The sequence below is a fragment of the Sarcophilus harrisii genome, chromosome 1, assembly GCF_902635505.1.
Source record: "Sarcophilus harrisii chromosome 1, mSarHar1.11, whole genome shotgun sequence".
NCBI lineage: Eukaryota > Metazoa > Chordata > Mammalia > Dasyuromorphia > Dasyuridae > Sarcophilus > Sarcophilus harrisii.
Genome location: NC_045426.1, coordinates 79339200 through 79362732, shown reverse-complemented (window position 1 = coordinate 79362732; position 23533 = coordinate 79339200). Strand labels below are relative to the sequence as shown.

The 23533-nt window shown below is 34.8% G+C and overlaps 1 protein-coding gene across 1 annotated transcript in view; it reads right to left on the bottom strand.

Annotated features, from left to right (window-relative positions):
* Positions 1-23533, bottom strand: part of RFT1 (RFT1 homolog) — a 50869-nt gene that overhangs the window by 8662 nt on the left and 18674 nt on the right. Inside the window, exons 8-11 of the mRNA XM_031957421.1 lie at positions 13080-13130; positions 12427-12557; positions 10959-11103; positions 3412-3517 (exon numbers count right to left, since the gene is read on the bottom strand). Coding sequence (XP_031813281.1) covers positions 3412-3517; positions 10959-11103; positions 12427-12557; positions 13080-13130 — 433 coding nt within the window. The remainder of the gene's footprint in view (positions 1-3411; positions 3518-10958; positions 11104-12426; positions 12558-13079; positions 13131-23533) is intronic.

Here is a 23533-nt window from a genome sequence, read left to right as displayed (position 1 = left end):
GATAATGTGAGATAATAAGTATCACTGACCAATGAACTTTAAGAAGAGGCTTACTTGGCTCCAAATTTTTGATAAAGGAGCCTAGGCTAGAAACTGGCTTAAACTGCTGGGATCCATGACCAGGAAAAGGCTTTTCTTTATGGGTCTTGCTTATTAAGGCTCATACTTAGTATCTTCTCTGCTCAGGGGGGAGCAATAATATAAATCTAGACACAATAAGGTGAGGAAGAAGGTGTTCGTAGGGCGTCCCAGGAATTGTTCTTCTAAGGAGGGAAATAACCTAGAAAAGCTTCCTCTGGCTTCCATAACTAGTATGCCCACTTCCCATAAGAATCAAAGGCTGCTTCCTTCAATCTCACTTATTCATTCCAATAAAATATCACAGACTTTGAAATTGAGTCTGGGTCTTGTTTCTAACACTATTTCTTGGGAGGTAGGTACTATTATGATCATTATTTTACAGTTGAGGAAACTGAGGCAGACAGAGGTGAAGTGACTTGCCCAGTCCTACAATAAGTACCTGAGGGAAAGTTCGACAGGACTCTAGGCTGGGAGTTCTGTGCACCTGGCACCCCCTCACTGCCTCTTTGATAGGAGAGGCTATTTTGTTCTTGCCTTCATCTCTCAAGTACCTCCTAGGTGGCTTGGCACACAGAAGTAGGTACTTAATTAAATTGAATTAATTGAATTTATCCAACAATCCATTTGCCAACTTTTCTATATCTCCAATATCTTTAAGAGGCTGGTCTACCTAGATATCTATATAGATAGTCCTCGATAAAAGAACAAGAAAGGGAACACATAACCAGACTTTCACTACTACTCTGTTCTCTACAGGAGACCACATCTTCACAGTCACACAGCTGACTTAGAGGTGTAAAGAATATAAGTCCTGTGTTTATTTTCTGCTGACTAAAATAAAATTGATACAATAAGGAAAAAACACAGCCTCTCCAAAAAGATCTCTTCCACATTGACTGATCTCAGCTTGGTTCATTTAAGATTGATTTTTTCTAGTCTTTTGCATTTTCCATTAAGTTTTTACTCTTCTATATCTATCTTTCAAATTGAAGAGTTTTTCTTCCATTTAGTTAAAAAAAATTCACAGTTAATAATGTTAAATGATGAAATAATTTTAGTTATTTTTCATACAACTCCTGTGGGAATAAGGTATTCACCAGCCCATAAATTATTTCCATCCAAAGTGTTTGCTATTGATCTTGACACTATTAACTAACTCAATTCTGTCTAAGCCCTTGGACCTCACAGAGCCATTTGTTTTGCACCTCTCAAGTGCATTTACCATACTGTTGTACATGATTATTATTTGTGTATATATTTATTTCCCTACCAGACTGAATAGCAGGTAATCATTGAACATTGGCTAAGTATTCTATCCTCTCTAGGACTTACCAAAGTATTCTTTGGTATATAAATTGGTAATAAAGTAGGTATTTAATAAATGTCTGTTTAATTGAATTTGTGTCAGTTACTGAAATAAAGTTAGAACAGCAGGTAAAAATGGGGATGGGGAAGAATATAATAGAAATGTAAATTTTTTGGAAAAAATCTGCTGGACTAATATGTTTAAAGATCACAATATTTCTTTTTCACTTTCAAGAAAGTTAATTAAAGGCCAGATGAAAGGTCTATTAGGAAGACACTCTGCTTAGCATTACTACTGAATATTAACATGAAAATAATCATGTCAATGTTGTAGAAACTCCACTACAAGTAAAATAATAGAAATTTCCTTTAGTTCACTGGAACATAATTTAGCTGGAATAGATGTGGGAAGAAAACAAATAGCTAGTGAGTATATTCCACAGTTTGGTTGCAACAAGTCTCCTCCCCCCCCTCCCATTTTAACAAGTTTGGAATTTTAGTTGACTTTCTCACATACAGTACTCAGTGCTTGTTCACTCTATGTATATTTGTATATGTACATATATATACACACACATACAGAAACACAGATAAGTGGACAGATTTATATATATAGAAAACTAGAGAAAATAAAAACTTCAATAATACTGAAATTACAGTATACCAAAAAAACTTTCCCTTCAAAAAGATGGACACCAGATAGAAGGTTATATGGATACATACTTAAGTATTCCTGAGTCAGGGATTCTTAACCTGGCACTAAGATCATGGATGCAGGAGTATATAGATACATGAAGAGATTTCAGGGTGTCTTGTGAACTTGGATGGCAAAAAAAATTACAACTTTATTTTTCTGATCTCTAACTCAAATTTATTATTTCCTTCAATTATGAATTTTAAAAAATATATTATTTAGAGAAAGGGTCCAGAGATTTTTTACCATATTGCCAAATGGTTCAATATACAACAAAAGATTAAGAATTTCTTGTATAAAGTAAACAATGGAAAAAGCCATGATCCAACTAGGGAAGATACCTTCTCTTCTTTTCTTTTTTTATTTTTCTCTTTTGAGTTCCCATTTTCAAATACACACGCCTGCAGATGGTACTTCTGAACACTACTAACTCCCCATTTGTGGAATTTAGGGCTAAAGGGGTAAAATGACCCTAATGGGTCTAGATTCTGACAACACTGAATAGGAAGAGAATGAGTTCTTTTCCTACTTCTTCAGATTCCTTTGTGATTCTGAAAAAGTGGACTAATTTTTTGATAATACTAACATTATTTGCCATCTATCTATATAACAGATATGATATTATCAATCAATAAAAATATATTTTACACCTACCATATGCCAGGCATTGTATTTGGAGCTGGGGATACAAAAAGAGGCAAAAGACAATCCTTGTCCTCAATGTCCTCAATTATAATGTTAATAATAAAATATTAATTGTATCGTATCTATTTTATGGGGATGTCAACAATCTGTTGTTTTGAAAAGATCCAAAGGTTTATCTTCTGTTTATAGATTTATTGATTTATGTTCTGTTTATAGAACCTCACTGTGAGGTAGATAAATTGGTAAATTATTTCATTTTCCTAAGAGCTAAATTTGCACTTTCTTTTTCCAATTTTTAAACATTTTTATTTAAAATTTTGAATTCCAAATTTTCTATCTATCCCCTTCCTTTCTATATCCCTAATATGGTAAACAATATATAGGTTATATACATGTGCAATTATGGTAAACATTTCCATAACCTTTTATATAAGAAGACTCGAACAAAAAAAAAAAAACAAAAGAAAGTAAAAAATACCATGCTTCAGTCTGTATTCAATCACTGTAAGTTCTTTTGCTGGCAGTAGATAGTATATTTCATCATTTCTCTTTTGGGATTGTCCTGGATCATTGTATGTTGAGAATACATAGCAATTGTGTGTTGTGCTTGTGCTATATTGTTTGATGAAGAACTGTGAATGACTTAGCTATTCTCAGCAATACAATACAATCCTTAAGTTACCCACCTGTCGACTTCCTCTTTGCTCATAGAGGCAAATGTGAAACATTCAGTTATGCCATTTACAGCAAGCAGGAGAACATATAAACAATAGCATCGAAGGAGAATAGGACCTGGAAACAAAAAGTCATAAAAAGCTTATCAAAACCACAAACGGGGGGGAAAAAAAAGACACTTTTTTTCACGTCTGCTTATGGTTCATAGGAAAACCAACAACAACAAACCAGAACTCTTGTCTGTTGTTGCTAGGATCAGTGCTTCACAGATTTCATGTTCAAATCTACAGTTTAATTATTTGGAAAGATTCCCAGTATTCCACAGCAATGAACAGAGGAAATAGGCCAAAACAAAAGAACAATTATGAATAAATAGTCCAGATTTTTTTCCTTGACAGCTGAAAGCTTGTTTGGATAGCAAGTGCCACTTGCTTTCTTTTTAATAAACATGAAAATTTGCTAGTCTCAGCACCATGCAGAAGTACCTTCCCTGAAAACTAAGAGATCACAAATGTAGAGGCCATGATGAAGAACAGACTTTGAGAAAAAGCACAGGGCCAATGGCCAAGAGCAAGCAACCAGGCAGAAACATCAACATACCTTCAATGAAAACCAAAGCTTATGCCTTACTCTTGGTCAAGATGAAACAAATCCAATTTTACAATCAGCTAACAAACCTCTAATTGATACTATCAAGGTAAGGGGAATCTTTCAAACATTATTTTTTTTGGGGGGGGGGAGGAGGAAGGAGGCCATCAGTTAAATGGCTTGCCCAAATTCAGACAGCTAATGTCTGAGACTGGATTTGAACTCAGGTCCTCCTGTCCTCATAGATGGTGCTCTATCCATTGCAACACCTAGATGCCCTGGAACCTTTTTATATGGGATTGAAGCACTAGGTCTACAGATCTGAAATGTATCCATTTTTAAAAAAAATTGTTATAAAATATCCTCAACTGAAACCCAATTTTTTAAATGAAAATCATAAATTGCTAAATAAATATAAACAATTCAATCTGGGAAACTGCTAAGAATTATTCAATATCTCAATCTTGAGTTTTCACTAAAGAAAGGGTCATTCCCCCAATGTCTTTTTAGGTCCTCCAGTAGTACCTGCTGGAGACAAGATAAAGCCAATTAGCCTGGCCTATCAGCTCTGCTGGAAGAAGCTGATTGTAGTAGAATCTACAATGCTAGCCCTCTGGATTTTAAAAGAAGTTGAGGGTCACCATGTTTGTAGCAGCCCTTTTTTAGTGGCAAGAAATTGGAAACTGAGTGTATGCCCCTCAGTAAGAGAATGGCTGAATGAGTTATAGTATATGAACGTAATGGAATATTATTGTTCTAAAAGAAATGACAAGAAGGCTGACTTTCGAAATGCCTGAAAAGACTTACATGAATTGATGCTAAGTGAAGTAAGTAAAACCAAGAAAATATACACCGCAATCTCTGATGGATTTGGCTCTTTTCAACAATGAATTGATTCGAGGCCATCCCAATAGATTTATGATGGAAAGAGCCATCCACATACAGAGAGAGCACTATGGAGGCTGAATGTGGATCAAAGTATAGTATTTTCACCTTTTTTGGTGGTGTTGTTGCTTTTTTTTTCCTCTTTTTCCCCCCATTTGATCTAATTTTTCTTGTGCAAAATGATGAATATGAAAATATGTTTAGAAGAATTGCACGTGTTTAACCTATACCAGATTGCTAACTGTTTAGGGGAGATAGGATGGGGGAAAGGGAAGAAGAAAAATTTGGAACACAAGGTTTTGCAAAGGTGAATGTTAAAAATTATCTTTGCATGTATTTGGAAAAATAAAAAGCTATTACTTAAAAATAAAAAGAGAGAGAAAGAGAGTGAGAGATGTTCAGGATCAAAGAGTGAGTTTTACATCTGCTGCAAGATTCTTTATTGTCACTGCCACTCTTCATACTTGCTCTTTACAAGAGGTCTCTATTGAAAGAGAAGGATACTAGAACTCTCTCTTTCACCATTCCAGAAGCCTCCAGACTCATCTGACATTGGAGAACATTGGGCCACTTTCAAGTGGTTTAAAACACACACACACACACACACACACACACACCACACACACAACACAGAGACACAGAACATAAGAAAAAGATTTGAATTGAGATAATTGAGATACTGAGGCAATATTAGGGTTCCCTGAAGGAAAAGATGCTGAAGCTGAAGCATCCAAGCGTGACCCAGTATAAGATATTATAAGGTTAGTGAGGAAGGAAAGGTAGATATATGATGATGGGCCAGATCTGGGAACAACTTGGCTTTGGGAGGATAAAAAATAGAAACATGTAAGGTGACACTGAAGATCCATTCTGGAAAAATGAAAGAATGATTATGTTTTAACTTGGGATGGGAAACTCTGAGAAAAAAAGAGACATAATTGCCATATGGGACCTTAGTCACCAGTATCTATAAAAATAGCAGCGTTTGCGAAAAGTACCTGGATTAAAGGCTTTGGCCAAAGACTATGTAAAGATGGGCACAAATTAGAGAAAGACAAGCAACTAATGCTTCTTAAGTTTCTTTGTGTTTCCTATTTTTAGTTGCATCTGTTAAATGCTTATTATGTGCCAGGCACTGTGCTGAGTGTGGGTGGGGATGTGGAGGCAAGAGAGACAACAAGTAAACAATCACATGTAAAAAAGATACAGGATTAATCAGAGATAATTTCAGAGAGAAAGCACTAGCATTAAGGGATACAGGAAAAGGCTTTTTGTATAAAACTTTAAAAGCTCTTTAAAAATAGTCAACCTTTTTTTTTTTTTTTTTTTTTTTAAAGAATCATACCTGTAATACTTTTTTAAGAAAGTTGTCAGAAATGACCTTCCAAACATCTGGCTACCAAGTTTAAGTCTAATTCTCCTCATTAGGGAGCTGGCTTTCATTTGCAAAGGAAAAGAAATTAGAAACACTAAAAATGAGTCTTTATGGCCTACTTTTCTTTTTTTGTTAAAGTTTTTTCTTTTTACTTTCAAAACATATGCATTGATAATTTTCAACATTCACCCTTGCAAAACCTTATGTTCCAATTTTTCTTCCTCCCCTAGATGGCAAGTAATCAAATATATGTTAAACATGTGCAATTCTATACATATTTCTGCAATTATCATGCTGCACAAGAAAAATCAGATTAAAAAGAAAAAAATGAAAAAGAAAACAAAATGCAACAAAAAAATTAAAATATTAAGTTGTGGTCCACATTCAACTCTCTCTCTGGGTACAGATGGCTCTCTATATCACAAGATCATTGGAATTGGCCTGAAACATCTCACTACTGAAAAGAGCCACATCTATCAGAATTGATCATTGTATAATCTTGCTATTGCTATGTATAAATGATCTCCTGATTTTGCTCACTTCAGCATCAATTCATGTAAGTCTTTCCAGGCCCCACTGAAATTATCCTGCTGATCACTTCTTATAGAACAATAGTCCATAACATCCATGTACCATAACTTATTTTGCCATTCTCCAACTGCTGTTCTAGTTTCTTGTATGGCCTACTTTTCACTCTTAGTAGTGAAACCATGTCTTCATTCAGAAGTGTTTAAAACACTTAATTTTGTACAGTGCTATGCCAGGTACTATAAAAAAGAACTAGAAAGGAGGCTCCTGGAGGGCAGGGGCTGGGCCTTTTTTTTTGTATCTCCAGCACTCAGCACAGTGCCTTGTACAGAGGAGATGCTTAATCAATGCTTACTGAAATAAATAAGTGTAGGTTAGGTTCTAACATCAGCACATAATGCAAAAATCATATGGAATCAAAATTATCCAATGGAGAACAATCTAGGCCTTACTGTTCCTGGGAGATAGTGGATTTTTTTTTCATCAGTTAGAATTCTACCTGTGAACCAAAAAGTCAGCACTCCATCCCCTATTGCTGCTTTTCACCCCTGGCTCTTTAAAACTAGTACTTCTCCTGCTCTGATTGAAGGGATAAAATATCATCTCATTTTATCCTCCAGACAACTTACAGATGAGGAAACTGAGGCAAACAGAGAGTGTCCAGGATCACACAGCTAGTAAGTGCCTAAGACTGAAATTTGAATTCAGGCTGTCCTGACTCCAGGCCCAGCACTTTGTCTACCAATTATGTAGCTGCACTTGTTTTATTTCAGACCCACAGAAATATAGAAAAGAGAGTGTGCACCACTAAAGTATTGTTAGGGAAATGGAAAAAAAGGATTCCTTCAGATGTAACTGTTCCTTCTTCTCAAATTATGGCACAATGCCATAGGTGTTTTATATCTTGGTTTGGGAGCTGAGACTAAAACATGAGATCATTTCTGATCAATATAGAAAGCTTTCCTGTATCCCAAAGAGACAATAAAAAGGGAAAAGGACCCATATGTGCAAAAATGTTTGTAGCAGTGCTTTTTGTAATGACAAGAAACTGGAAACTGAGTGAATGACTATCAATTGGAGAATGACTAAGTTATGGTATATGAATGTTATGGAATATTATTGCTCTATAAGAAACAATAAGCAGGATGATTTCAGAAGAGCCTGGAGAAACTTATATGAATTGATCCTGAGTGAAGTGAATAGAACTAAGAAAATACTGTACCCATTTGCATCCAGAGAGAGGACTATGGGGACTGAATGGATCATAACATAGTATTTTTACTTATGTTGTTATTTGCATGCATTTTGTTTTCTTTTTTATTTTTTTTTCACTTTTTGATTTGATTTTTCTTGTGCAGCATGATAATTGTGGAAACATGTATTGAAGAATTGTACATGTTTAACATATATTGGACTAATCACTATTTAAGAGAAGGGAGGGAGAAAGGGAGAAAAAAAATTTGGAATACAAGGTTTCACAAGAATGAATGTTGAAAACATATGCATATGTTTTGAAAATAAGCTTTATGAAAAAGTAAAAATTAAAAAATATAGGAAGTCCTCTTTGAGGAGGAGATTTGAAGCAGCTTAAAGCTTATTTTCTTAGACCGTGGTTCGTGACCCATGTTGGTCTCATAACTGAATGTGAAGATTGCAAAATTATGATTTGCTATCAGTAAATGTTTGATTTGTATACACCTATTTTATATATCTATATGCCTCGGGTCATATAAAAATTTTTTGGGCAAAAAGGGATCATGAGTGGACAAAGTTTAAGAAGTCCTATCTTAAAGGTTTGATAAGTGAGAAAGACTTTAAAGATCACCAAGTGTAATTCTTCTCCCCTTTTACAAATAAAAAAACTGAGCCTTAAGAGACATAAGAGAGCAATGACTTGCTAAGCTGATAAAGGAATGGCAATTTAGATGTGTGACAGTTTAGAATAAGGCAGAAAATTAAAAGTGAGGTAAGTGTATGATCAGGACTCAAAACTGATATGTCTGCAATGAATAGAGGAAAGAAGCTAAGGAGAAATAAACAAAGTACATCCTGGTGAAAAATTTTGACCCTTGGACTTGATCTGAAATATACTAGCATGAACCTATTGGAGAAGAAGCTCCAATAGGGAATCATTTGTGGAGCCAGGAGGACTTGAGTTCAAGTGTTGACAAACACATAATGGTTCTGTAACCAGGGCAAGTCAGGTAACTATCAACACCTCAGACAATTCTTGAAGACTGTCAATTGCAGAGAAGGTACTGACCTGCATTGGGAGAGGTAGTTCTTTAAATGGAACTCCTGATTTCATATAATCATAGATTTTTCTCTCCTCCCCAAAAGGGGAAGCAATCATCAAACCTTTATGGGCATATAATCCAAGTAAAAAACAGAAGCAAGCAGGGGAAACTGGATATTCATGAAGGAGACATTTTGATGAGGAAGATTCCACACAAGAAAGAAAAACTTTCAGTGGGCTATTTATAATAAGGTCTCCATATACTTCTCCCACCAAATCCTAAGAATGATGCCAGTTACTTCATCTGCTTAAGGGCAGATTGTTCTTTGTTCTTATATACCCAAATTTGGATTTTCCCTCTCTCCCCAAACCAAGATGGCAGGCCCCACTACAGCAGATATCTATAACAAATGATTTTTTCACAAAGGTTTAACAGCAGGAAAAGATATTTGTTTTTTTCCCCTATTAACCTGAGGAATTAAAATAACTTTTCTACTAAGAAAAAAGACTACAAATGGTAGCCAACATGAAAATAAAGCTTCTGTCCAATGTAATTTGAAATAATGAACTTTAATTTACAAGATCACAAATTAACAATTTAATAAATACTTATTAAACAACACATTGTGAGAGACCCTAGAAAGCAAAACCATCACTTTCAGATTAAAACTCCTAACTGCTTGAAAAATGGCTTTGAGAGGGTTTTTATGGAACTAAAACTCCTTAAAAGAATCCCTAATGACTCTGAATTTACATTAGGTAATGAATTAGAGATTCTGAGTGTGTTCACTTTAGCACTGACTTCTTTTTAACTGGTAAATCTGGTTCTAAAATTCAGAACTTATGGCATTGGCTCACATGCTTTAAAAAAAAAAAAGGATATGCAGAAAAAGCACATTTTTTCAATGTTTCTTTTATAACAAAAAATTTCACTATATTAATGCCAAACCCAGACATAGAAAGTCCCTCTTGCTATGGCAATGCTATAAATAAAGTATACATCTTGTAGTCTGTCTCTCTTAACAGTCAAAGTTGTAATGAAATAGCTGAGTCACCAATCTCTGAACATAAATTCTGTAGTTATATCCTATGAAGATCTCCTTGCAGTGGGCTGTTTATAATGAGGTCTTCATATACATCTCACACCAAATCCTAAGAATGATGCTAGTTACTTCATCTGCTTAGGGGCAAATTGTTCTTTGTTCTTATTTACCCAAACTTGGATTTTCCCTCTCTTCCCAAACCAAGATGGCAGGCCCCACTACAACAGATAACTGTAACAAATGACTTTTCCACAAAGACTTAACAGCAGGAAAAGATTTTTTTTTTTCCTATTAACCTGAGGAATTAAAATGACTTTTCTACTAAGAAAAAAGACTACTAATGGTGGCCAAGATGAAGATAATGCTTCTGTCCAATGCAATTTGAAATAATGAGTCTTAATTTGTAAGATCACAAATTAAAATAATATAAAACACTTGCTAAGAGAAATTGTATGTCTTGAGTTGCTTAAAAGTTAAATCTATCCAACCAACTTTCCCTAAACCCAGATTTATTGAAATAAACACACCATTCATTTGCACAATTTGATCTAATTCTTCAAAAATTATTCTGAGTTATTCTTTAGAGGTTTTTATACATGAAGCCATTAGACTTAATGGAATCTATTATCTTAAGAAACTCATTAGCACTATTACAGTCATTCTAAGGGAACTTGGTGAATTGCTCTACAGGAAACATTATGTGGCTAAAAGAGGAATAGCACTGAAGTGGATTTATCCATCTCTTCTAGGCTAAGGTCTGTGTATCAAGAAGGATCTCACAGTCATCTAAGTACTAATTACTACACCTGGTTGTTTGGATAGGAGATATAAGAGCCCCTATCCATTGGGACAAAAATCATTATTCTGTGTGTACACAGATTAGGTTAAAAATATGGAACATACCTGATCCAGTACTAAGCATGGACCCTCCATAAATATCCAAGGCCAACTGAGAATATGAATAGCCAAAAACAGTGATTGTCAGACCAACCAGAAGGACAAGTTTTAGCAGGGACTCTAAAACTGTTGCTGCCATGGCAATATCCTCCTGGAGTAGGAAGAAAAGTAAAGGAAACAATATGAATCAAAAACTAAAGGAAAAATACTTCTTTCTACTTTTGATACTTGAAAACATCTAGACTTTCTCCTTCATTAATATACAATGTATAGTACATGCACTCTTACAGTTAATGGTCTAATGATCTTCAGAACCTGCTTTTGAAACCTGAATATGTTTTCCCATAAATTAGCAAAGGAAGAGAAATGGAAAAGAACAAATCATTTATGAGGTGAAATTTTTCCCAACTGCTTCTGGATAAATTAACTTCCACTGTCATCATGTTATATTATGGAATATCTAGACTAAATTCTTTGAAATACTCTCTTTTTTCCCCCTTAACTTTTTCATTAACTTAAAACAGCAGTATATCTGCTGGCAGCAGCATCTCACCTATCTACTTTTAGTTTTCAATATTCTGAAGGCAATGTTGATGTAACATACATACCAGATAAGTGAAGAATAACAATATTAAGTATTACTATTTGCTAGGAACTGTGCTAAGCATTTAGAATGCAAAAACAAACAAGAACACAATTACTGACCTCAAGGAACTCATATTTTAATGCAGAGACAACATGCAAACAACATAATTTATAGATCTTGACACATTTGACAAAATCTCTTATGATTTCTTAGGGCAAAAGCTTCACCTAACCTGATGATAATTCAAAAGCAAATCAGAATTTTGAAGCAGTTTCATATGAGTATACAGGTTTTCCATTTCTTGGAATCATTACTACATTTGCCATATACCATGTAGGATCTTAACATGAATATCTATCTCCAAACAGCTCATGTTCTGCCCACGTTGTGGCAGCTCCCATGCATTAGAGCAGAGAGGGATAACACATGATAGACTCTTCTCACCATTCTACTTAAGCTATGATTCTTAAATTTTTTCATTCTGCAGATCACTTTGAGGCCTTTTTGGGCACCCCATATTCTTTGACCTAAGAGGGAAATGGGATACAATTTTTGTCCTTCCTAAGGGAAGAGAAATAGTAGTGAGACAGCTCTTTTCTTTCCTTTGATGAGTAGGAGAAATGAAAACAGGATTAGGATAAACCTCCAAAGTGACAAATAGGGACAAATTAGAGAAAAAGGAGAGCAGTATAGAATGATAGGGCCATGGGGAAATCCATACCCAAAAACCATATGGAGTCAGACTATGCAAAAGAATGATAAGAGGAGGAAGTTAAAATCTTGGAAACACATCTCAGATATAAGGCATAAAGAATACTGATGTTTCTGGGTTTTTTCCCTCAGCAATGAGTGAATTTAATTGAGAACTAATATGAAAGCAAAGACTACCTGTTTTTGAAGCTTGACACTCTTTCCCCTCTCCAGAACCTTAGCAAAGAATATGTAAAAACTCTCCTCAATTGGCAGGAAAACCAATCTGGCCACAAGTGAGCCGAGGTTGTTCACTATGTCATAAATACCTAGTGGAACAAAAAAGGAATATTATTAATCTTTTGGTCCTGGTTTATTCTTCTATAGGGGCAGGTTTTTAAAATGTATACAATGCACATTTAATTTTTCTGGTCGGTTTCTATTTCTGTTAACTTAGCAGAGCAAACAGAAATTCAATTTCAAAAGAAGCCGCTATAATCTATAAATATATTGACACATAATGGAATCTCTAGCTATATAAACATACTCAAGAACAGTTTGGCTTAGAGAAAATGGGGTTCATCCTCTACCAATATAAACTACCACCCTTTTAGGGATCAGCATCCCAGGTCAACAAAGCAGTAAGGGAGAGAATAATAGTTAAAATTCTTTAGTACCACCACTGGACATTTGAAAAGATATTCTAAACCTTTCATATGCTTACAAAGAACAACAGTTTGGTATCTCTAGAAATTTCATTTTTATAAAAAGCAATAAATCAGAGAATAATATTAACCATTTATTGTTATAAGATATTGCTATCTTATAAACTTAACTATGGTAAAGCTTACCTTGGTCTCCAAAATTTAACACATTCAAAAATGTCATCACATACCGCTCACCTGTAAATTTGAAAAAAAAAAAAAAAAAAAAAAAAAAAATATATATATATATATATATATATATATAAAACATTTAAAACACAGAGTTCCAGTTTCTCTTGTCTGACTGGTAGAGCTTTTAAAGTGAAAAGTTTTGATCTTCAGCTAAGCATAGTTCCTTGTACATGAGTCCAGCTTTAGTGCTGACTTTAAAAGATTGAAATGTAATGAAAAATATTTTGAAATTATTTTTGACTAAGTTATGATAAAATCTAGAATAGGATTCCATATTAAGATAATTTCTTCAATTTTTAAGACAGAGCAAGTATTCATGGTAGAGAGTTGGCCTTGAAGTCTGAAAGATTGGAGTTCACAGTCTATTTCTAACTTATAATGGCTGTCAAGCTAACACTGGGCAAATCACTTAACTATCTCAGTGGCCCAGGCAATTCTCTAAAACTATCAGTGGCAGGGAAGGTACTGATCTCTGGCAAAGATGACAAAAGAGGAAAATGACAAATATTAGAGGGGCTATAGAAAAACTAATAGATAGCTGGTGGAGTTGTGATTTGATCCTGCCACTTTGGAAAGCAATATGCAATAATGCTCCAGAAGTCATTAAAATGTGCACACCCTTTGACCCAGAAATATTATGCCTAAGCATATATTCCAAAGAGATCAAGGAAAAAGGAAAAGGACCTATGTATATAAAGATATTTATAACTGCTCTCTTCAAAGTAACAAAGACTAAGGGGAGTACCTACCTATTAAGATATGACTAAATAAATTATGGTACATGAATATATTGGAATATTATTGGGCATTAGAAATTATAAATTAGATGATTTCAGAGGAAACTGAGAAGACCTTTATGAGATGATATAGTGTAATAAACCAAACTTAGGAGAAAAAATTACATAATAACAACAACTTAATAAAAAAAAAAACTATTTGGAAAGACTACAGAACCCTGATCAATGCAATGACAAATTACAATTCCAGAGAACCAAAGAGAAGCACACTAACTACTTTTTGCCAGAGAATGCAGAATGAGAACCATGTTTTGGGGCAATTTTTTTGCTTGAAAAAATATATATATATATAAAGGTTTTCTTTTTATTTTTAAATCATTCAAAGGAGGAGGGAGGAGGAAAAAAATGTTGATTAATCATAAAAAAAAATTACGATCATCAGGATGATTTCAGAAAGGCTTGGAGAGACTTATATAAACTGATGCTAAGAGAAGTGAGTAAAACCAAAAGAACATTGTACACAGCAACAACAAGATTATGTGATGACCAATTCTGATGGATGTGGCTCTTATCAACAATGAGGTGATTTAGGTCAATTTCAATAGACTTGTGATAGAGAGAGCCATCTGCACCCAGAGAGAGAACTATGGGGACTGAATGTGTATCACCTTTTTTGTTGTTACTTGCTTTTTGTTTTTTTTTTCATTTTTTTTCTTTTTTGATCTGTTTTTCTTGTGCAGTATGCTAAATGTGGAAATATGTGTAGAGTGGATTGCCTGCTGTATAGGGAGGAGGAGAGGGAAAAGGAAGGAGAGAAATTTGGATCATGGGGTTTTGCAGGGGTGAATATTGAAGACTGTCTTTGCATGTATTTTGAAAATGAAGGGCTATTATTTTTTTAAATTTAGTTAAAATTTTAAAAGAATATACTAATTTGCAGGAAGCTCCCCATACCAATGGAATCTCAGGTTTTGTTTAAAGGGGTCTTCTTTGCTGGATCTTAATCCAGGTTAGTGTGTTAATGACTAACAGTGGTTCCACAGGGCTCTGTCCCAGGCCTTCTCTTCTGCCTCCATACTGTTTTACTTGGTGATTTCATCAGCTCATAGGGCTTCAATTATTTTCTCTATGCTGATGATTCTCAAAGCTACTTACTGTCCTAACCTCTTGGCTGACCTCCAATCTTGCATCTCCCAGTTTTTCGGACATCACAAACATGATGTCCATTAGACATCTTAAATTCAGTTACATCCCAAACTAAACTCATTATCTTTCCTTCTAAACCTTGCTTCTCTCCAAACTTCCTTATTACTGTTGAGGGCACAGTCCTGCAGGCTCCAATGTTAATTCCTCATTCTCATCCCCCATATCCAATCTGTTGCCTATCAATTTCACCTTGAATACAGCCCCTTCTCTTCCCTCTGACACGGCTACCATCCTGATGCAGGCTTTATCATCTTACTCTTGGTCTATTGGCCCCGCTGGTCTCTCCCCTTGACAATCTATCTTCCACTAAGCCACCAAAGGGATTTTCTAATGATTTTCTTAAAGTGCCAGCCTGGTCATGTCACCTTCCTTCTCAACAAACTCCAATGGTATCCCAAACATCTCCACGATTAAAGACAAAAATCCTCTGGTATTCAAAGCCCCTCCTAATCTAGCCCTACCTCACTTCTTTTCTAGTCTTCTTACACCTTAACCTCCATGTGCTCTTCAAGACAGAGACATTGGGCTCCTTACACTCCACGAACAAGACAGTTCATCTTGAGGCATTTTCTCTGGCCATTTCCCATGATTAGAATGCTCTCTCTTTGAAACTTCATCTCCCAGCTTCTCTGTCTTCCTTCAAATTCCAGCTAATATCTCACTTTCTACAGGAAGCCTTTCCCAAAGTCTCTTAATTCTGGTACTTTCCCCCTGTTAATTATTTCTTATTTATCCTGTATATGGTTTGTTTGTGCATATCTGGGTGCTTGTTGTTTCCCTAATTATACAGTAAATCCCCCTCCCCATTTCAGACAGGGATCTCTAGCACTTAGGACAGTGCCTAACACAAAACTATTTTATAACTTATTTAAAATGTACATTTCCATTTAAACACTTCTTACTTTTAGGCATTCTAAATCTGGCAAATCCCAACAAATATGAACATTTCCAAATACTAAGAACAAAAAAAGAGAATTTTATATGTGTCTATCAATTATATACAGCCTTTAAAAAAAAAAGTATGTAATAGTCATTATATTAGTTTCAAAGCTGACCAGCTGATTTGTCTCTCTGAAATTCTTATTCTTTTCTGTGAATCTGTAAAAGATTCCTCAATGATCCTCTTTTGACACTTTTACTAGTTCCCTTTTCACCATGAAATCCTTTCCTTGATCTTTAATGGAAAGGATTTCACTATTTAAAAAACAAACAAACATAAAAAACTCAACAACAATCCCTTGTAATGAATGAGTACAGTTAAACAGAACAAATCTACCCATTGACCATGATTAAAATGTATGTTTAACATGTATTGGTCTACCTGCCATCTGGGGAAGGGGGTAGGGGGAAGGGGGAAAAATTGGAACAAAAGGTTTTGCAATTGTCAATGCTAAAAAATTACTCATGCATATATCTTGTAAATAAAAAGCTATAATAAATAAAAAAAAGAAAATGTATGTTTCATTCTGCAGTTCTAGTCTATTATCTCTCTTATCAAGTTTCATCACTAGTCATCTGGAGGAGGGCATGAACACTGCATTAATCAGGATTCCAAATAGTCCAAAGTTGTTTCTTTTACAATGTTGTAGCCATTATATAAATTATTCTCCCGGTTCTAATCACTTCACTTTTTTAGTTCCTTCAATTTTTCCCAGGTTTCTCCAAATCTATTCTTTTATCATTTTTCTTATTCATTACAAATATAAATTTTAAACAGAAAATAGAAAAAAAAAACATTGCCAAGAACACAGTAGAATATGAGAGGATTCAAAATGTAAAGCAAAAAATATCCATTTCAAGAAAGCCTACAGAATAAACATTACACATTTTGTTCAGAGCCGTCCATCTTTTCTTTGCTTCCTTATAGGTTTTCTTTTATTCTCTGCTATGCACTTTTTAACTTTACTCTTTTCCCCTCTCCCTTAAGAAAGCAACAATTAAGTGAAGATACATTTATAAATGCACATATACACATATGTATAATCATACATGTATATATGCATATATTCAGATAAATCTATATAAAATTGTACTATACTTGTTTGTCTTGTTTCTCTGAAAGTGGAAAGCACCTTCTTTCTTAAGTCCAAGCCTTTTTATATATTTCTAGATCCACCAACTCACCATTTCCTGTACCACAGCAATATTCTAACCTTATACAATTTATAGTTATTTTAAATAGTCTAGAACAATATTATTACTACTGACATATAGTATAGTTTCCCTATTTTTCTCTTTTGAATATATCTATTTTAGCCTTAATTTTGAAATCATGATTACTACCCCTGTATTTTTTACTTAATAAATTCTACTGCTGATCTTTATTGTGTTTGTGTGCACCTGACTCCTCTGCTTTACTTCTACCTACTACCTTGGCCTCCTATTATTTAAATTACCTCCTTCAAGGATCCCTCCTTTATCTCCTCCCTCTACTTTTATCCCATTCTCTTCTATACCCCCTCCTAATCTTCTTCCCTCACCCTCTTATTCCTTTATAAATTTAGAAGACTTTCACTGCTTGCTAAATGTACATGTAGTTCTCTTTAACCCTGATGTGATGTGAGTAGCATTCCCTCTAAAAAATCCCTCCTTTTCCACTTTCCCCTATTCCCTTATCCTCCCATTTCTTTCTGAATTTAGAAGACGTTTATACCTTTGTAGACAATACATATATTGTTCCCTCTTTAATCCATTCCTGATGACAGCAGGATTAAAGGACTACCAGCTCTCCTCCTCCACCTAATTCTTCTGTTGCCTACATGTTTAGCTTTTTAGGATTACATCAGGAGCAGCTAGATGGCTTCATGGATAGAACACCAGCCCTGGAGTTTCAGCCTCAGACACTTATCACTTGCTAGCTGTGTGACCCTGGGCAAGTCATTTAACCCCGACTATCTCATAAAAAAAAATAATAATAATAGAAACATATTCAGTTCAACCCCAATTTTTTTCAAACTAATTACAATCTTAGACATATTTTACATTTCCACCTATATACTGCTTTTTCTTATTGAGTCCCTTGTAATAAATCTTTGATGTTTATCTTATATTTCTATTGAATCTTACAAGTGACATTTTCTATTAATATCAGGTCTTTTTGTTATAAAATCCCAAGAGTCTGGCAATTTTTGGAATATCCTTTTTTTGTGTGTTCAGGATTATGCTTAGAACTTTTCTGGGTATGATATTTTCAGCCACAATCTCAGATCTTGCTCTTCAATGTATAGTGTTCTAAACCTTGAAGCCTTTTAATGTGGATAACTGCTAGATCTCCGCCAAAATTGAATTTTTTTTCTTGTTGCTCATAAAATTTTCTCCTTAACCTGGGGTTTCAGAAGTTGGTCATGATGTTCTGAACATTTTCCTTGTAGGATCTCTTTCAGGTGGTGATCAGTGGATTTTTTTCTATTTCTATTTTCCCCTCTTATTCTAATACTTAAGGATAATTTTCTTTAATTATTTCTTATGTTATTGTATCAGGATTCTTTTTTTGACCCTAGCTTTCAAGTAATCCTATTATTCTTATGTTTTCTTTTTGTCATTTCTCATATTGCAATAATATTCCATTACAGATTTTTTTTTTTTTTTGCTGAGGCAATTGGGGTTAAGTGACTTGTCCAGGGTCACACAGCTAGGTAATGTTAAGTATCTGAGACCAGATTTGAACTTAGGTCCTCCTGACTTTAGGGCTGGTGTTCTATCCACTGTACCACCTAGCTGCCCCTCATTACATTGATTTTTCATAATTTGTTCAGCATTTTTTTTATATAGGTACCCCTTTAGTATCTAGTTCTGTGCTACAACATAAAGGACTGCTATATTTTTGTACAGATAAGTCCTTTACTCTCTTAAAAATTTCTTTATAACAATTAGCAGGATGATTTCAGAAAGATCTAGAAAGACTTATATGAACTAATGCTAAGTGAAGTGAGTAGAACCAAGAGAACATTGTACACAGCAACAAGAAGATTACATGATGATCGACTCTAAGGGACTTGGCTCTTTTCAACAACGAGGTGATGCAGGCCAATTCTGATAGACTTGTAATAGGGAGAGCCATCTGCATTCAGAAAGAGAACTATGGGGACTGAATGTGGATCACAATCTAGTATTTTCACTTTTTTGTTACTGTTTGCTTACTTGATTTTTTTCTTTTTTTCCCTCTTTGATCTGATTTTTCTTGTGTGGCATGATAAATGTGGAAATGTTTATAAGAATTGCACATGTTTAACTATGTTGGATTACTTTGGGGGGGAAGGGAAGGAGAAAATTTTGGAATACAATTTTTGCAAGAGTGAATGCTAAGAAAAAAAAGAGTGAATGTTGAAAACTATCTTTGTATGTAATTTTGAAAATAAAAAGGTGTTATTGAAGTTTTAAAAAAATCTTTGTGGCTATATACCTAGTAGTGGTATTGCTAAGCCATAGTATAAACACAGTTGGGTGACTTTGGGGAAAATTCTCAGAATGGTTAGACCAAATCTCAACTCCACCAATTGTGTATCAGTCTATCTATACTCTCACAGCAACTACAACAATTGTCATTTTCCATTTTTGCCTTCTTTGCACCTTTGACAGGTATAAGGGGAAATCCTCAGAGTTGTTGTAATTTGTATTTCTCTTCTTATTAGTAACTTGGAATCTATTTTTCTTACAGTAGTTGAAAATTTGGATTTCTTTCCTTGAGAAGTACACCTTTGTATTCTTTAATCATTTCTTTACTAAAGAATAACTCTTAGGGGGCACTAGATGGCACTGTGAATAGAGCAGTCTTGGATCAAGAGATCTGAGTTCAAAAACAGTGATGTCCCCCTCGGTAATTAGCAGCAAGAACAAAGAGCATACTTCTCCTGGAGCTTATGTCAAGTTGCTTCAAGATCAGAGTGGCAAAGGGGAAGGAGAGAACATTTTGAGTTTCAAACACGGGAAGTTATTGCAGTATTGATTATTTTTAAGCTGCTGGACTGCTTACTGTTATTCATGGCTGCATTGCCCTTCCCCCCCCCCCCCCCCCCCCCCCCCCCCCCCAAAATTAAAAGTAGATCTTGGTCTTTCATATTGAAGTCAGTTCTCTAAAGATTTTTAATTTTCCCCTCTTCTTCACCTATCACTTAAGTACTTTCTGATACCATCTCTATCTCCTTCTCCTCTGTCTTCACATGATGAAGCAACTTTACTCCAAAGGTATCTTCTCTACTTGTCCAAGTGACCTCATTTAATCCCATCTCCTCCAAAAGGCTATGCCTTCTGCTATCCTTACTCTATGTTCAGTCTCTTCTCTAGTATTTCTTTTCCTACATCCTACAAACATCCTCATGTCTCCTTCATTCTGAAAAAAACCCTCCCTTGATCTTTCCCTCTTGATAATTAATCATCCTGTATCTTTTCTGCTCTTCATACCCAAATTCTTCAAGGTCATCTAAAATAGGTTCCTCCACTTCTCCTTTCACTCCTTCATAACCCCTTAAAATCCAAATTCTGATTTTATCATTCCACAAAACTTCTCTCTCCAAAGTTATTAATGATTTTTTAGTTGCCAAATCCAATGGGCTTTTCTCAATTGTCATTCTTGATGTCTGTGCAAACTCTGACACTTGATCCTTCTTTCCTTCTTGATCCTGTGTTCTCTCTAGGTTTTCAGGACAGTGCTTTCTTTTGGTTTTCCTCCTAAGTGACTGCTCCTTCTCTGACTCTTTTGCTGAGTCTTCATCTAGATCATACCCTTTAAACTTATGCATTCCATAGGGATCTTTCTGTCTTGGGTCTCCTACTCTTTTCCCTCATATACTACTTCACTTGGTGGTCTCAACAGCTCCTATAGATTTAATTACAATCTCTATCTTGATGATTCTCAAATCTACCTCTAATCATGTATCTCTAACTGCTTTTCAGACACCTTGAACTAGAGGTCCATCTTAAACTTAATATGTCTAAAACAGAATTCATTATCTTTCTCCTAAACTTTTCTCTCCCTGCTACCTTTTCTATTACTGAAGAGTAATACTATCCTCCCAGTCCCTCAAGCTTGCAACCTGGACCTTTTACTCTCTCTTACCTGCCATATCCAAGTTGGTGACAAGATCTATTGAGTTCACCTTTGCAATATCTCAAATACATTCTCTTCTCTCCCCTGACACTATCACCATTCCAGAGCAGGCACTCATCGCCTCATGCCTGAATCACAGCAATAGCCTGCTGGTAGGTCTGCCTATCTCCATGCATTCATTAAAGTGATCTTCCTAAAATTTCAAGTCCTACTTATATCACTACCCTACTCAATAAACTCCAATGGCTCCCTATTGCTTCCAAGATCAAGAATAATTCCTCTACTTGGTATTCTAAGCCTTCCATAACCAATTCCCTCCTACCTTCTTAATCTTCTTACACATTACTCCTCAACATGTAATCTTCAATCCAGTAATATTAGCCTCCTGGTGTTCCATAAATAAGATATTCTATCTCCAGGCTCCTGACATTTTCTCTGGCTCTCCTCTATACCTGGAATGCTTACTGTCCTCAACTCTGTCTACTGATTTCCCCAACTTCCTTTAGATCTCTACTATATACAGTCTTTCCCCAACTCCTCTTGCCTCCCTTTGGTTAATTACCATTTATCTTATATTTGCTTGTAGTGAATATATCTGTTTACATATTGCCTCTCTCATTAGCTTATAAGTCTCTTGAGGGCAGGACTGTTTTTTATTTCTTTTTGTAACCCCAATTACCAGCACTACTGGGTTCTTAGTAAATATTTATTGACTGATATCATATTTGCTCTTTAACAATCATACTGGTTTTGTAATAGAATCTAATTTATCTTTAAAGCCAGAGACCACACAACACATTTTCTCCTTCAGGATCCAGTGGTAGCACAAATTTTAAAAATAACCCATACATGCCAACAGATACTTATCCTATCCTGTTGTCCTGAAATTATACATTTTTGTGTTTTATCTTAAATGAGACTAATGAATCAAAACAAAAATGGGACTTATAAGAGCAACTATGGCCCAACATGAAAATTTTTACAAATTTGTGGTGTCATCAATAACAGCTACTTATTAATAAGCACAGGATTCACAATTTAGCCATACCCATATTTGCTGTGACACAAGCTCAACAGTTAAAGGTAAATTAGTTAACTGAGAGACTGATTTTATATTAGAAGGATAATATGACAATTATCCAGCCTGATTTTTGCACTGAAAAACCCCAAGAGACTTTAAAGACCACTTGGCTCGACTCCTCTATTTTACAAAAGAAGATGAAATTCGGAAGGGAATTCTTTTAGTGAGTTGTAGTTATGTTTTCAACAGTTAAGGCTTGGTTGGTAAATTTGTAGATTTATATCTCATATAAAGAAGGATTTAATGATCATTAGTGATCTAGAAAACAAATATGGGCCACAAAACAGGTAGAATATGCTTCCTTCAAGCTAACTATAATTGCTATTAATCATCTGGGGACAAAAAAAGGTGCATATAAGTAAAAATGTTTATCAAAAATATTCAGTTGGATTTTCCATGTTAAAATGTGACAAACTGATCAACACTCTCATTAACATGTCTACAAAGTATTAGTGCTAGTTTTCCTATTCTGTCACATAAAAGAATATTTGATTCTGTTTTCTCTGAAAGTTCCTAAACCTCTTTAATTTTAAAAGGCTAAGTATCTATATTTAGGTTAATAGCACGAAATCTACAGAATTAGAAGGATCCATCCCCCAAATTTACAGATGAAGGAAACAAAATATAAAACTGAGAAGGATTTTTATCCAAGTCATAGAATCAATCAACAAATATTTCCTGAAGCTCTATTTTTAGCTTAATGATCTAAATCTAAAACAAATAAATTTGTCACTATTATGTCTATACTTTAGCTATACCTCTATTAAGATTAGGGTCTCATCATTCATTACTTGGGTGAATCTCATTTTCCTATGCAAATGAAATAACAAAAATCTGATTCTTAACAGCCCATTCATAATATGAAAATGGAAGCAAGGATGGAAAGTTAGGAGATTTGTGTTCCTGCACTTGTCTATAATTAGCTTCTGTGACAATGAGCAAATAATTTCCCTTTTCTTTCTTTATATACAAAGTAGAGAGATTGAATAAGATCATCTCTGAGGCTCTTTTCAGTTATAAGAGTCTTTATTTCATATGAAGTACTTAAAAAACTAGATGACAAAGTCAGGAGGCAAAAAGATATTCTTAGGCTGGAGCACTTCTCTGAATCTGGAACAGATGAAATTCAGGAGGGATAAAGGTAAAGTCTTACACTTAGATTCAAAATATCCATTTCACAAACACAAAAGGAAGGAGGTATGGGTAGGACAGCGATCTATCCAAAAATAATCTGGAGTCTTTATGATGAGTTAGAAGTGTGCTCTAAGAGCCAAAAAGCTAATGTAACTTTAGGTTGCATTAAAGGCTGCACTGCTTCTACAAGTGAGGAGGTGACAGT